This window comes from Chiroxiphia lanceolata, chromosome 11 (assembly GCF_009829145.1).
Source record: "Chiroxiphia lanceolata isolate bChiLan1 chromosome 11, bChiLan1.pri, whole genome shotgun sequence".
In the NCBI taxonomy this organism is placed as follows: Eukaryota; Metazoa; Chordata; class Aves; order Passeriformes; family Pipridae; genus Chiroxiphia; species Chiroxiphia lanceolata.
This window is the reverse complement of record NC_045647.1, coordinates 5,184,634-5,198,127: the sequence shown is the minus strand read 5'-3', so window position 1 is coordinate 5,198,127 and position 13,494 is coordinate 5,184,634. Positions and strand designations below refer to the sequence as shown.

The window sequence follows — 13,494 nt, the reverse complement described above, 5'->3', positions numbered from 1 at the left end:
CTGAGCAACCTGGTCTAGTGAAAGATGTCCCTGTCCATGGCAGGGGGTTGGAGTTAGATTACTTTAAAGGTTCGTTCCAGCCCACACCATCCTGTGACAAACATTTCCCACTTCAGAAGTAGCATACACTAACAAAAACACTTCTGAGAACACAATGTATTCAAGGCATCGAGCAGCAGAACCGATTTCTTGTACATTTGAAACAATCACGTAGCAAGATTAGTTCTTCTCTTCAGATAGTGCAGTTCATTTATCACCAGGGAGTCGCCCACAGAAACACAATGAAGTGGAGAACAAGTCAAAAAGCCAGCAAGCTGCCTTCTCCAACCCTCAGAGGATCCCCACATACTGGCTGAACGCAGAATAAACTCAACTCTTGCCCTAATTACACCCTCCATTAACAAGACACGCATTGTTTATCTCGCCAGTGAGAAGAATAGGCTAGAGATAAAGGGAGATCTATTCTGTTTTGGAACGACAAAGTCCTGGGACCTATTTTATGCTTTTCCTAATTGATTCAGAGGAGACTGGGGACAGGATCTTGGCATGCCATCCCATTGCAAGCAGGAGGCACTTCTCCAAGCAGGAGGTGTCTCTTGGTATTAACTGCAGCTGAAGGGAGAATATGTTTGCAAAGCAGCAGGACTGCAGAGCTAATCCCAGGTCTGAGTTCAAATCTGAGCAAGGGTTGCCAAACCCAGTCTTTTTTAATGCCCTGTGAGACTTCAGGGTGATAATCAAGTGAGCTCAGTGTAATCTCTAGCCAGTGTGGAACCACTGCTTTTATCTAGAAAGACAGTTTCCATAAATGATCCCCAAAATACCTCTCCATTTTCAGTGTATTATGGAGCTGGAGCACAGTGCTTCCCTCAGTGCCCATCAGCTGGCAGTCCTGGGCGAGAGGGACTTGCTTTGCTAGAAACCACTTCCGAAGCAGCACAAGCTTCCAGGAGTGACTGAGAGCAACAAAACTCCCTTGTCCAAACTATCTCAGGTCAACCAGCAAAATATTAATAGCCAGAGTCAAACCTCCCCAGCCAGCTTTACACAGACAGACAGACAGACACGGCAGGTTCTCCTGGTCCAGCCCCGAGTTACACACCGTCCTCTCCGACACCACACGCTTCCCGCTCGGATGAGTGATGGCAGATGCACAAGTGTTGGCAAGGCTGGGTGATACGGATCTGGAGATTGCTTCATCCAGGGCTGTCATGCAAGTTGCCTCCTGTAAAGAGTTCTCAGCCTTGGACTTCATGCAACAGTGTTGATCCAATAACAAAATCCTGGGATAACCACTGCGCTCCAAGGCTCGTATTTAGGTCTCTTTGCCTAAAGACCTACTTGGATAAAGTCAAAAGATTTCAATTTTTGAGGAGGATGGTTATATATGCTTGGATTTAACTGCCACTACATTAATGGGTGCAGCTAAAATACATATATATTATTATTATTTAAATTATATTCTGAGTATGGACTTGGCTCTTGCCAAGTGCCTATGATTCTATGATTAAGCAAACAGATGTATCTGACAGCAGCCATCAGCACTGCAGAAAAGACATGAGGAGCAGAATAAATCCCCCTGGTGTGAATTCAGTTGGGGCACAGACACCAACTCCTGTTCAAAGCCTCACATCTGAAGCACAACAGCTCTCCCACCACAACAGGTATCAGAGAGGTTTGCAGACTCTGAGACCACTTGCATCTTTAAAATTCAGAAAGGCCAGCTTGGTCTTCATTAGATTTGAACTCAGCCTTTCCCTTTTACTGAGTTAATCAGCTGCATGTACATTCAAACATCACCAACTGGAGAAGTGGAGCACAGTGAGGATGCTCTTTCCCAGATGGCTAAGGTAGACACAACAGAACTTTTGATCCACAGTATAAACAGCAGGACAGCACCAGCACATGGCAGTTGTGAGTTTGGCTCAATCCCAAAAAGCAAAGCAAGAAAATTCTGCTAAATTCAGCAAGGATAGCACCTCTGCTCCACAAGACATGAATAGTTTACATGCCTACTGCTACAGAGAGGACTGTGCTTGCTGACTCCTAGGAGATTTAGGTAAGCTGTACATACTCTTCTCTCTGTGAAATAAATTCTGATACATTCATAAATATGAGCAAACAATAATACTGATGAAAAGGAAACTTCTGCCTGCCACATCACAGGCAGCAAGGCCTGAAATAAACCGCAGTATCTCAGCATTTTAATTCCAAAACCAAAGCTGGACATGGGTGCTCCTCTAGCCCTTTGATTTTCCTACCAAAAATGACCTGATTCCAATCACTTCCATGGATCATATCAGAAGTGCATTTTTATTTCAAGCCCTGAAACACTTTTGCTATAAAGAACCTGTTTGCAGACTTAGACACATGTTAAAAGCAGCCATGGCTCAGGACAAGCTGTGGCTTAAATCATTTTTGTCCCCTCACACTGACACCAGACACAAATCCTTAAAGATACTACAGCCATATCCATCCCCACACTTTCAAATGAGCTTACTGGCATTAAACCTTCCATCTGCATTTAGGTTCCTCTCTCACCTTCCCTTTTAGTCTCTATCTTCTACTGTATAATTATAATTTCAGTAAAGCCAACAACCATTGTAATTTCCATTGTAACACTTCCACTACAGAGGTGACCTCTGGTTTTCATTTATTTTTTTTAAACACAGCTCCTGCTGCATTCAAAGACAACGCCTTATAACTAACTGTAGCAGGGTGTGACTTGGTATCTGGGTCCTGCTGACCTTAAAAAAATTTTCTTAATCTGCCTGGTTGATGTTGTAAACTTGAAATCCCACAAGCATAAAAACTGCTTGGCAAAGCAATGCTTCCAGCCAGGCTGGCTCCATTTTCTTGGAGAGTGTTCCTGGCCACAGCTGGACATCTTGGCTGGAGAATGATCCTTTCCTGACCGGAAAACCTTATAGATGCTGCCTAAAAACAGGGAAGTACTCAGGGGCAAGAGGAGCTCCTTGATGTTCTCCTTTGACCATCAATGGCTGCATTAACATAACTTGATTTCCTGGGGTTCCTCCTGTGTCGCTGTCATTTAGTGCAGGCAGGCAAAGAGAGATCTGGGAAGAAACTCTGCTTTACTAAAGAAAGCAAAGAAAGGACATGAGATCACCTTGGACACACAGGTATATAAATATACCGAGAGAAACCAAGTCACAGCCTTCTCTGGAAAAAAGAGAAGATCAAGTTGGAAGCTCGAAGGGGAATTACTCTTAACAATGAAGTTTTGTTAAGCTCTGGTTTTTGGCACAAATACACTAAACAATATCATTTTGGAAATGTAAAATTCCCTGGCAGGGAGCACAACTTCATGTGAACTCCTGCCCAGACCATTCCTGAGGAAGGAGAACAGCAAAACCCCAGACTTGGATGTTTCAACAAAGACATGACGAGAAACACCCCCCACCCCCCAGTCCAGCAGCATGGCACGTGCAGCCCTGGCTTGCCCCCAGCCCAGGGAGTTAAATCACCCTTCAAAGATTTTCAGGGCTCTGTCCTGTCACAAGGAGACACACAGCAGCTACAGGATGGGGCGAGATCCCAATATCCTGTATGCTGGGTGTGTGATGGGTTTCCAAAGCTCCTGGCAGAAGAGCCTGCCTGGGCTCGCTGCTGGGGGCTCTGAGGGAGCCAGCAGAGCAATGCAGGACCCTCTGCCCTGTTCAAACAACAAGGGATGTTGTTGGCAGTGTTACTCTGCAGGAAACATACTGGGGAGCAGCGGGGTGAAAAAGGAGAAGTATGACCTCCAGCACTTGGCTTTTACTCTCAATTCCCCCTTTAAATTCACGGGAACACACGGTCGCCTCAACAAGCCTGCAATTTCACACAGCTCCCCTCATATTCCACTGGTATCAGTGGAGCCTGTCACACCTCACACACAAAACAAGTACAGAAGCCAAGTGAAAACACTGCTCGAGTAAAAGGCCTTGCAGAAACCCAATTGCTTCGTATTTCTGTAGTTATCCCTGGAGGCTGCCAAAATTCCCGTCCAGAGACCACGAAACTCCAGACACACAAGCCAAAGTTCCCAAAGGGAGTTTCCATTATCTGTGGGAGAGGGAGACATTTACTGCCTCAGTGCCAGCAGAATTTTCCTTCTGCCTCCAACCCTTGGTCTTCTGCCCACCAGTCTACTAAGCAACAGCTTAAAGAAGTATATTCTGACATGTAACACCATCCTGTGTTCCCCCCCAAAAAATATCAGATGCAAAAAAACACTTACTTTTCTGGGCTTAACTTTGTCTTGCAAGTCGTACTGGCCGATTCCCTTGTAACTTATTCCAAGCCACCATGGGATTCCTTGTTTATCCTGAAAAATGGATGTCCTTGTAAACCAAGAGCCACTTAAGAATTAGGCAATTCCAAGATTACAGCCCTTTTTACGCCGTGACAAGTACGAGTAGGTACGGAACGAAGATTTTCTGGCAAACAGATTGATGTGAAGTGGATTGCTGGGGTGAACGCGGAAATTTTCTCCCCTGGCCTTCCCAGGCAGAGGCACAAAACCAGGTGGTGACTGTGCAAAGTGGCCACAAAAGCAACAGTGCTGCTGAAACAACGGGGTGTCACCGGTTGCAGGAGTGGCTGTGAAGGGGGGAAGGATATGGGACAGAAAAAACTGTGGGCAGCGACTGCATTCACTGAATTCAGGCATGGGCAGTCACAGATAGAGAGAACAGCACAAAACATCAGCTTCTCAGGTACCACAGTCGTGGCCATGACTCAAAGTAAGGAGATATCATCTCTGCTGAGCTCTTCGGCACAAAACACTGTGGCCCAGGCTCTGCTCTACAAATGGGAATAAATGGTGTATTTCCATCACTCTCCAAAAGTATTTCTCAGCATTTCCCCGCTCCAAGCATGCACCACTAATCACCTGCCACATAGAAATAAATTTTTTCCCCAGTGTATTTTTTCTAATTTTGATTAATGCCTCTAGGGAAACTATTAACTGCTTTGGATCTCGAAGTGATATCTAGTTTAATTAAGGTGATAGGAATTTAGGTCCTGATAGGATTACAGAAGGTTTTACAAAGATTCCTTTCTGTCTCCTTTAGCACATAATGCTGCACTCTGGAAACAATTTTTAAAGTATATTGAATGGGGGAAAATTACAGAGGTTGAAAAATGTGGGCTTTAATACTGATAGAATAGTACTGAATCATCCAACTGCTCCTAAAGGAATGTAATCACACATAATAAGCTCAGCAATCACATTATCTATAGGCAGTTACTAACCTTTACTCCATAGTAATGAACTCCATATGTTGGCAAAGCTTCTACCACTTTCATGTACCTGCAGATAGATTTATAGCATATCAGATGATTTTCTCTGGAGGGAGTAATATCTATTAACATATTTTTTTCACACATACATCCAGGACACGTCATTTATCATTTGCATATTTTGAAGGCCTTAATAATTGAAGACCTATGTTTTCCAGAAAAAAACAACTTAGCAGCCTGGCTTGGGGAAAGATGGGATATTTTGGCCCAGCTAAAGCAAATGGAAAATCTCTCACACAACAGAATATTCAATATCTTATCAGAAGATCACAGAACTGAAAGTAAAAATTCTGAACTGAACAAGTGAGCCTTTTGGGAAATGTTGGCGGTAAAGATCTGCCTGTAATTATTCCATTATGGAGCTCTGGTTACAATGGAGAGGCTCCAAATGAAAGTGTTGATGCCATTGTATGACTGTTTCATGAGGCAATTCAGACAAACACTGAACAGACCATTTTTCCCTTGTTCCTTTTGAAAAAAGCCCTTGAAATATTGAGACAGCTACAGGCATTGAGGTATGTGAGGAAAAACTAAAAGTTGTCTACATTGTGCAGCCATGGGCATTATCTCAAACATCTTGTAACACATTCTACTGCATTTCCTTGTGGAAGTACAGTAATATTAATGGTAAATGGAAATTACAATTCCACAGGCTCTGTGTGCATCTTGGAAGACCTTGGTTGTTTTGAAAACCAAATGCTGAACACTGCAGAATTTTTTACAGGACTCAGGTAATACCCTAAGAGTTTGCTGGGAAAACTAATTGATAGCAAGCAAGGAGTAGAGTCTTCCAATAGAGAAAGGTCCAAATTATTTCTTTTGTATTTGAGGTATATGAATGAGAACACATGCTGAAAGTGCAAACCTGTGATATGTGAAACTTAAAAATTCAACTCTGAAATATAACTCAGTGAAAAAGAATCTGACAGACACAAATGGTATCGTTTGCAGGCAATAATGACCACAACAGCCTGCCTTGCCACCTCTCAACAAAAAAAGAAGAACAGAAGAAAAGTGAAAAGATAATCTTCACAAATTAACAAGTGTCATACTCACTGAACGATGGCTTGTCCTCTGGTCAGACCTTTAATTTGTGTATAATGCTCAATTACTCTGTCCTCACTGCAAAGCAAGCACAAAACCCAATTTAGAGGCTCAGTGACTTTGTTCATGTGATGGCATCTGTGGGAGCTCAGCCACCTGCTCAGCCAGCAGAGCAGTGTCCCTCTGTACGCTCCTTGCTCTGGTTTACATTCTGGTTCTTACTGATTTCTTTCCCACCCTTCATTAGGCAGCATGGAGCTGCCTGGCTGATCCCACCATTGCATCCTGCCTTCCAGACTAATTAAAGAATCGTTTCGGATCAGCCTGTTCTGCTGCCGATGCTGCTGCAGAATAATGGTGCTAATTGTATAAATTCATTTTAACGTTCTAAGGGACCCAAATTTCAAAGGCTAGTTAATGCTCCATATGTAAAGAAGAAGTTAAACCAGAACTGTATTCATTCCAGTTTACTTTTTTTTCCCCTGACATTTCATAGGTGAAAAAAACCACAGATTTGTCAGCAGTGACCTTTTTGTGGTTTTTTTCTGTTATATATTTCAACACTTTGTTTTGGTGGAATGCAAAATAAAATATGCATTTATGTGTCAGACACTTGAAAGCAAAGAAAAACCCAGCAGTATTCATCCTGAGAGAAACAAATCATAAGCAAGCACTGGTATACTTGAAAATCTATCACGTACACATCAAGCCTAAAAAAATGAAACAAATGAGGGAGTTAAACTTGCACAAATGGCATCAACTCCAAGGAAACAATATCACTGATTCATCCTAAATGCTGTGCTCCTCTACAGCAGGTTCAAGCCCCAAAATTGCATATGTCTTTCTGTTTCCAGCTTTTCTAAATTATTTTCTCCCCCTGTCCTGTTGAGAGGAACTGGGTGGGCATCTGGCAGCCAGCAAAGGTCACCCCACCACAGAGGCTCCACTGTGTGACGGATGAAGATCAAGGTGCTCTCTGCAAACCCAGGCTTGGCTGGAGTTCAGATTTCAGCTCCTTCTAATGCGTGGTCCCCACATATTCTGATCCAGCACTTTCTAATCCAACAATTTAATTTGAACTTTCAAGGAGGAATTTGCATTGGATCTTGCATAATTTATAACCTTCTAAAAAACTGGAAATGCTTGAACACGAGCAATTAACTCCAAGTCCTGCATCACACAGGCTGAAAACTTTTAAAAAGAGTTTGTAAAACTGTTCTAGAGTGATCTTGCCATTATCATTCATAGCAATGATTTACATTTTAAATTAAACATCTCACCAGTAAGCGAGTGATGGATGCTCCTGCAGCGTCTTGGTAGGAAAGACGGGCAGTGTCTTCAAGTCTTTTCTAGTGTTTTCATCACTAAAAAAAAAACAAAACCAAACAATAAAAAAATGGCACAGAGTCACTGCTGGTGAATCAGAGGAGGACTCATTAGTTTGGGCAGAAGGAAGGGCTGTATTTGCTGCCCAAGATCATGGCACATTGCCCCATATCAGGCTGTCATAGCAACGTAACTCTATAGGCCCTCTCACATGACAGTGATGTATATGGTGTCATGCAGACTCAAGTTGTAACTCATTATACAGACACGTGATGCTCAGGCCACCATGGCAGGAGCACCGTATCAATATTTATTTTGCACACCCTCGCTCTACTTGCTGAGAGCAAAATGAGCCCTGAAACAGCTGCAGAAAGCAAGCCTCTGCCCAAGAGCAAGGCTTGTAGTGCTAAGTTTTGCTCTGTCTTTATCTAAAACCCTACCTCTAGACAACAAATTTCATGAAGCTGTATGGTATTTGTCAAATGTCAGAGTTTAACAGTGATCTGATTCAAAACAAAAGGTTTCAGTTCATATCCTTTAAAATATTTTCACTGAAAACAGTTTTTCTGGACTGCCCATCTTACAGAAAGTTCAAATATTTCGGACTCCAGGCCCAGCCTGGAACGAAATAAAGGGAAGGCTGAAGTACATGAATGCAATTTATCACAAAGAAAAATCCGAGCAGAACACTTAAAAACCTGTTTACAGGCATCAGTAAAACGGTTAATATTTTCTCCTTGCACGCTCCATTAATTAATCAGCTGAAACCTGCACGCCTCATTTCGTCCAGGTTTCTGCGTGCCTTTGCAGCAGGGCCAGCAAGCACCAACACGACTCTTGTATGGAAAGAATGCACCAGCCACGTCCATCAGCATCGCCTCAGCTTCTGCATCCAGGCTTTCCTTGAAGGTGCTTTCCTGCTCCAGACCTCTGTCTTCAACAGATTCCACTATAGAGTTTTAACCTGAGCTACGTCCCCCCTCCTCCCTCAAAATCCACACCCTGAGCATCACTGGAGTGGACCAGAGCACTGAAACCTGCTCCGTGGGCGCCAGAGGAGGCAGCAAACCCCCAGCACGACTCCATCTCCCAGATGCCACATGGAAAGTGCAGGAGATGAAAGGTTTCTCTGTTCCCCTAATCACTCTGCAAGCTTCTTCCCCAGCCCTGACAATGTGCCTCAGCCCTGAGTAAGAGGGACCACCTCTGGGGACGAGGAAACAGTTCAATCAACAGCCTATTTATTCTTCAACGTCTTTGATGAAGCTGCCAAGAAAGGGTCAATTAGCACCGAGGAGCACTGGTTGCTGCACTCTTCTGCCAGAAATATCCATTTTTCTTTGCAAGCTGGCCAGCACCCAAGTGCCACAAACGGGGACAGCTGGGTAGAAAATCAGGATCTCTCCTACCAGCGCTCAAACACAGTCAATGCTCACAAAAGCTGAGGGTTTTATTCATCCCTTACAAGCTCATTTTGACGGGATCAAAAGGCTGCAGGACATCCTGGCTTGCAGAGAGAAGGTAGATTACCAGGGTTTCATAGGGTCACACGAAAATGCAGTCACAGAGCACACTTCCCTGAGGCCTCAGAAACCAGAGCAAAAAATAAAAAATGCCCCAAACCAAAAAGCCAGGCCCTCAGTAACCTGGCCTGAACTCCCTGTTGGAGCAGGAGGTTCAGCCTGATGACTTCCTAAGGTCCCTTCCAGCTTCAGTCATAACCTCACAGGACAACTGATTATTAAAATACAAATTTCCTCCTATTTTTAAGCCTGACTCATTGCTGCAATGGCTGCTGCAGCAGGCAGGGTTGGCAGGGAAATAGAGTGAAGTAGGAGAGGTTTTGAAAGAAAGCAATAACAAAATAGCTCATTTTGACCAAACAAAAGGGCTGTTCCTCTCAATGTAGATTCTCAGCCTGCAGTATTCATAATCTGAGGGTTAATGCCTGGTCATTAAACCCCTATTTAGAAAGCTCATTGCAAGGGCTGAGGCAATAAGGAGGTTCATGCTGGGAAGTCAAGGCTGAGCTCTGCCAGAGGCAACTGGGATGAGGGGACAGGTGACTTTCCAGCTGTCACCAATATGGATGGGTGGAGAGGTCCCAAATTCTGCTTTGCCAGCCCTTATAGGGCCAGGAGCCCCCCCATCACCAAGACTCTGCAGAAATGCCACAAATCCTGGCAGCTGTGTTTCCTATGCTATGAAATGCCACCTTTTGCACCATTCATGGCCTCCAACAGTGCTACTTGCTTTCCTGTTTGTTTTTGAGCCTCTTGCCTCTCTGGATCTGGTTGAGTAGCAACTCCATCCTTGTCAATGCCAAAACAAGGGTCCCAGTTAAGCCTGAGTGACGAGCAGCAGCTCATCAATATGGAAACATCTATCGCTGAATTTAAACCGAGGGCCAGCCAGCACACCCACCTCCTGACAAGGCCTGTGTGCTCTGAGCTGGGTCACACATTGATCAAAGGGCTGTAACCATGTCTGTGCCATGACAGGGGGTACATCCCTCCAGCACTGACCCAGAACCACAGACCCTGCTGCAGTCTGCCAGCAGGCAGAGTCCACAGAGCTGCGACAACTTATGGGAGAGCTGGATCTACTCTGTCTTCTGCCAACCTACAAACCCACTCAACTTCTTCCAAAAGCAGAGAATACACTTATTTTATGAGGCAAAGTTGGCCTCTGGGACTTGCCTTCCTGAAGGGACCCAACCTCACACCCTGAGGTTCAGACACACCATCCCATCCACGTGCTCCAGGAAGAGTCCATCTAAATGGACTTATAAGGTCTGAAAGTCTCTGAGAAGCCACATGAGGATTTTTGCCCTGCATAATTGTAAAATCAAGCATGAAACAACCCTAGAAAAAAATGTAAAAGACCTGGGAGAAACAGGGCACAGCTCCTTGCAGGCTGGATGCCTTCAGACAGTGTGGGCTGGCACAGTAACAGCCTGGATCTGCTGACTGCACGCCCAAGGATTAGCGTTTCAGATGATTCACGGCTTCAGGGATAATAAAAGCCTCAAATGGTCCCCCCTCCCCTTCCACAGAGTCCATTATCACTTCATCTGCACCAAGCACGTCTCCCCTTGACCTTCAGGATCACTTTCCCAAGCCCTCTGAGATCCAGCCGTTCCCCAGAGGGGACAACTCCAGATAGCAGGAGCGACGGTTTGAATTATTACCTGTTCCTGTTTGGTTTCACAACGACCACAAGACGATACAGCAATCTCAGGGCAGACAGCCCTGGCTCCAGATGTCCAACCATCCATGATATCTGCCAGCCAAACACACCAGTGTTGTATCTGGCATGTCCACGGTGGGTTCCCATCAGGAGGAGGACGCGGCTGTCGGGATGGGGAGGCCCCCTTGCATTTAATCTGACCTCTGCTACAGAGGGGGTTTTCTTGACTGGTGGTTCTTGGCATAATTTCAATACATAAACTTAAACAGCCCAGAGCCAACAGGACTGAACATTTTTTTGGCAAAAGGTTTGTTTATTCCCCAAGAGGGGAATATAGGAAACTCTCATCTCAAGTATTTTTCCACTATGGAGAAGAATTAAAGAAAACCGTCAGAGAGATCCTTTCCTTCCTATTCCACCCTCCAAATGGGTGTTTTCTCTCTGGCAGATACAAAGCAGAATGTGAATCAATCTGGGCAATGCAACTGCAAATAATGAAAATCTGCATCAGACCCTCCTCATGCTGAACCTTAGTTTTCATTCCCAGTACTGCCCATAATTAATTTTCTGTCCCAACACGATCAAACATAGGGCAAGACGACGTCCCCAGCAGCACACCCTGCTCATCAGTGCCAGCTCTACGGAGAGGGAAGGCACTTGGACTCTAAAATAAGCAATACTAATATTTAATCATGTAAACATATTATCAATAGGACTTCCCACTTCCAGCTCCTATCCAGAGTAGCAAACCTGGACCAATCCCACGTGCTTCCTACAACCTGTTGACATTACAGTGAAATTTTAGGCATTTTGCTAAAACCCTACCAGAAATCCGTGAAGGAACCAAGCCAGGCTGTTGTGGCATGCTCTGCCCAAAGCACGTCACTGAAAATTAAAACAGACTTACATATTTACGGCCCCAGAAAGTGCATCTTGACAGCTTGTAATGGAGTGATACAACACTCCCTGCTAGGCAAAGATTTACAGAACTGTGCTCATTAGGACCATTTGTCAATGGGTGCCCAAGCGTTTCCCTGTGCCCACTGTCAAAAACCAGCTCAAGCCTGTTGCTAATGCAGGTAAGAGCTTAGATGGAGTAAGATGTGGTTAATGAGATTAACAAAACATGAAGAGCAAGTGACACACCCAGCAGCAAAAGCAATATATTGGACTACAGCATAGAAGCTTATCAGCCCACAGATTCTTTGTAAATATTAACAACTCGATGAGGACAGGACTTCAGACAACTTTTAAGCGACTAAAGGGACAGCAGGTGTGTCTGCCTCTGCTGAATTGTGTTAATAACACTTCATAAAGTAGGAATTTATCACTGGGAAAAGTGCTTTGTATAGTGACTTTCCTCTATTCTTGATGCCTCTTGACCTCACATAAATACTTTCTCTTGTGTTGCTACAGGATCATTGGAATATGCCACTCCTGGGTCCTTCTAAATGTCATTATTTTATATTAAGTCAATTCTTGAAATAAATTTTAGGCATACCACAGATAGAGTTTAGAGTGGCCTTACTTTTAGAAAATATCAACCAGCCTCTCAAGTTAACCTGAAAGTTATTTCATGGACATATAAATATCAACAAATACTTCTTAGAATTGCAAGTGAGACACAAGAAAACGTGGAGCTTCACAGCTAAAGTATGATACATTATTACCCTGCATTGCAAAGATGCTTCAAAACATTTCCATTAGGATTTCCCATCTTATTCCCTTCAAGATATTTAGAAAAATAGAAAAATAAACACATTGAAACAGCACACAATTAGAGTAGATACTTGAAAGCTTGACAGTCAGGGGTTTCAGAGGGCTCATCAGGTTACTCAGGTGATGTGAGTAACAGTCCTATTTCCTGAAAATAACCACTGAATTCTGAATTGCAATTCTGCAACAGTACAAGAACATCCTGTGCTGCTGCTCACAACCCAGCCTGATCCTAAGGCGACTTTCTAAAGTGATCAGACTTAGGGAAGCATCACCAAAGTCTCCGAGGTGCTCCCATTCCCCACATTCACACATGAGAACCAGCAACACAGACCACCCTGCTGCAGCTGGACTGCTTCAGCAACAGGTGCCTTTTCCACAGGCTTTGGGTTTGTTTTAAAATAAACAGAAGGGCAGAGCGTGGCAACCTCAGGCTCTCATGGAGGCCGGTCTGCCTTTCGAGGTGCCACGAGAAACAGGTGTGAGGAGGAAGCAGCAAGGCAATGGAGGGGAAAAATATGAGCGGGGTTAAAAGTGCAAGAGAAAAAAAAGGGGGGGAAGGAAGAGAGAGCAGGGGAGGTACAGGAAGAGACGATGGATTTAGCAGCTTTTGAGTATGCCAGAGCAGCAGGATCTTGGCAGCAGAATTTTGAAATGTGCTCTCTGACAAATCCTCTTTTGTGACGAATGCCAGGCGCTTCCCATCACTTCCCAACCTTTCAGTTTATGGTCTGCTGGCACACTCAAGAAAGTTATTTTTCTATTGAAGGAAGATCAGGATGCAGAAAGGCCACGAACAAGGGGCTCCTGGGGCAGGGCTGCAGGGTCTGCCACTTGAGCACCAGATAGCAGCCGCCTGCTCTGAGAGGTATTTGAAGGAGCATTCTAAGAGCCTTCCAAACCCCATACGTG

At 44.4% G+C, this 13,494-nt stretch overlaps 1 protein-coding gene across 3 annotated transcripts in view; it reads right to left on the bottom strand.

Annotated features, from left to right (window-relative positions):
- FRMD4B (FERM domain containing 4B) overlaps window positions 1-13,494 on the bottom strand; it is an 82,190-nt gene that overhangs the window by 19,546 nt on the left and 49,150 nt on the right. For all 3 annotated transcript variants that reach the window (XM_032699288.1, XM_032699289.1, XM_032699290.1), the window contains 4 exons: window positions 7,632-7,715; window positions 6,364-6,429; window positions 5,260-5,317; window positions 4,244-4,330 (listed from right to left, as the gene is read on the bottom strand). In XM_032699288.1, coding sequence (XP_032555179.1) covers window positions 4,244-4,330; window positions 5,260-5,317; window positions 6,364-6,429; window positions 7,632-7,715 — 295 coding nt within the window. The remainder of the gene's footprint in view (window positions 1-4,243; window positions 4,331-5,259; window positions 5,318-6,363; window positions 6,430-7,631; window positions 7,716-13,494) is intronic.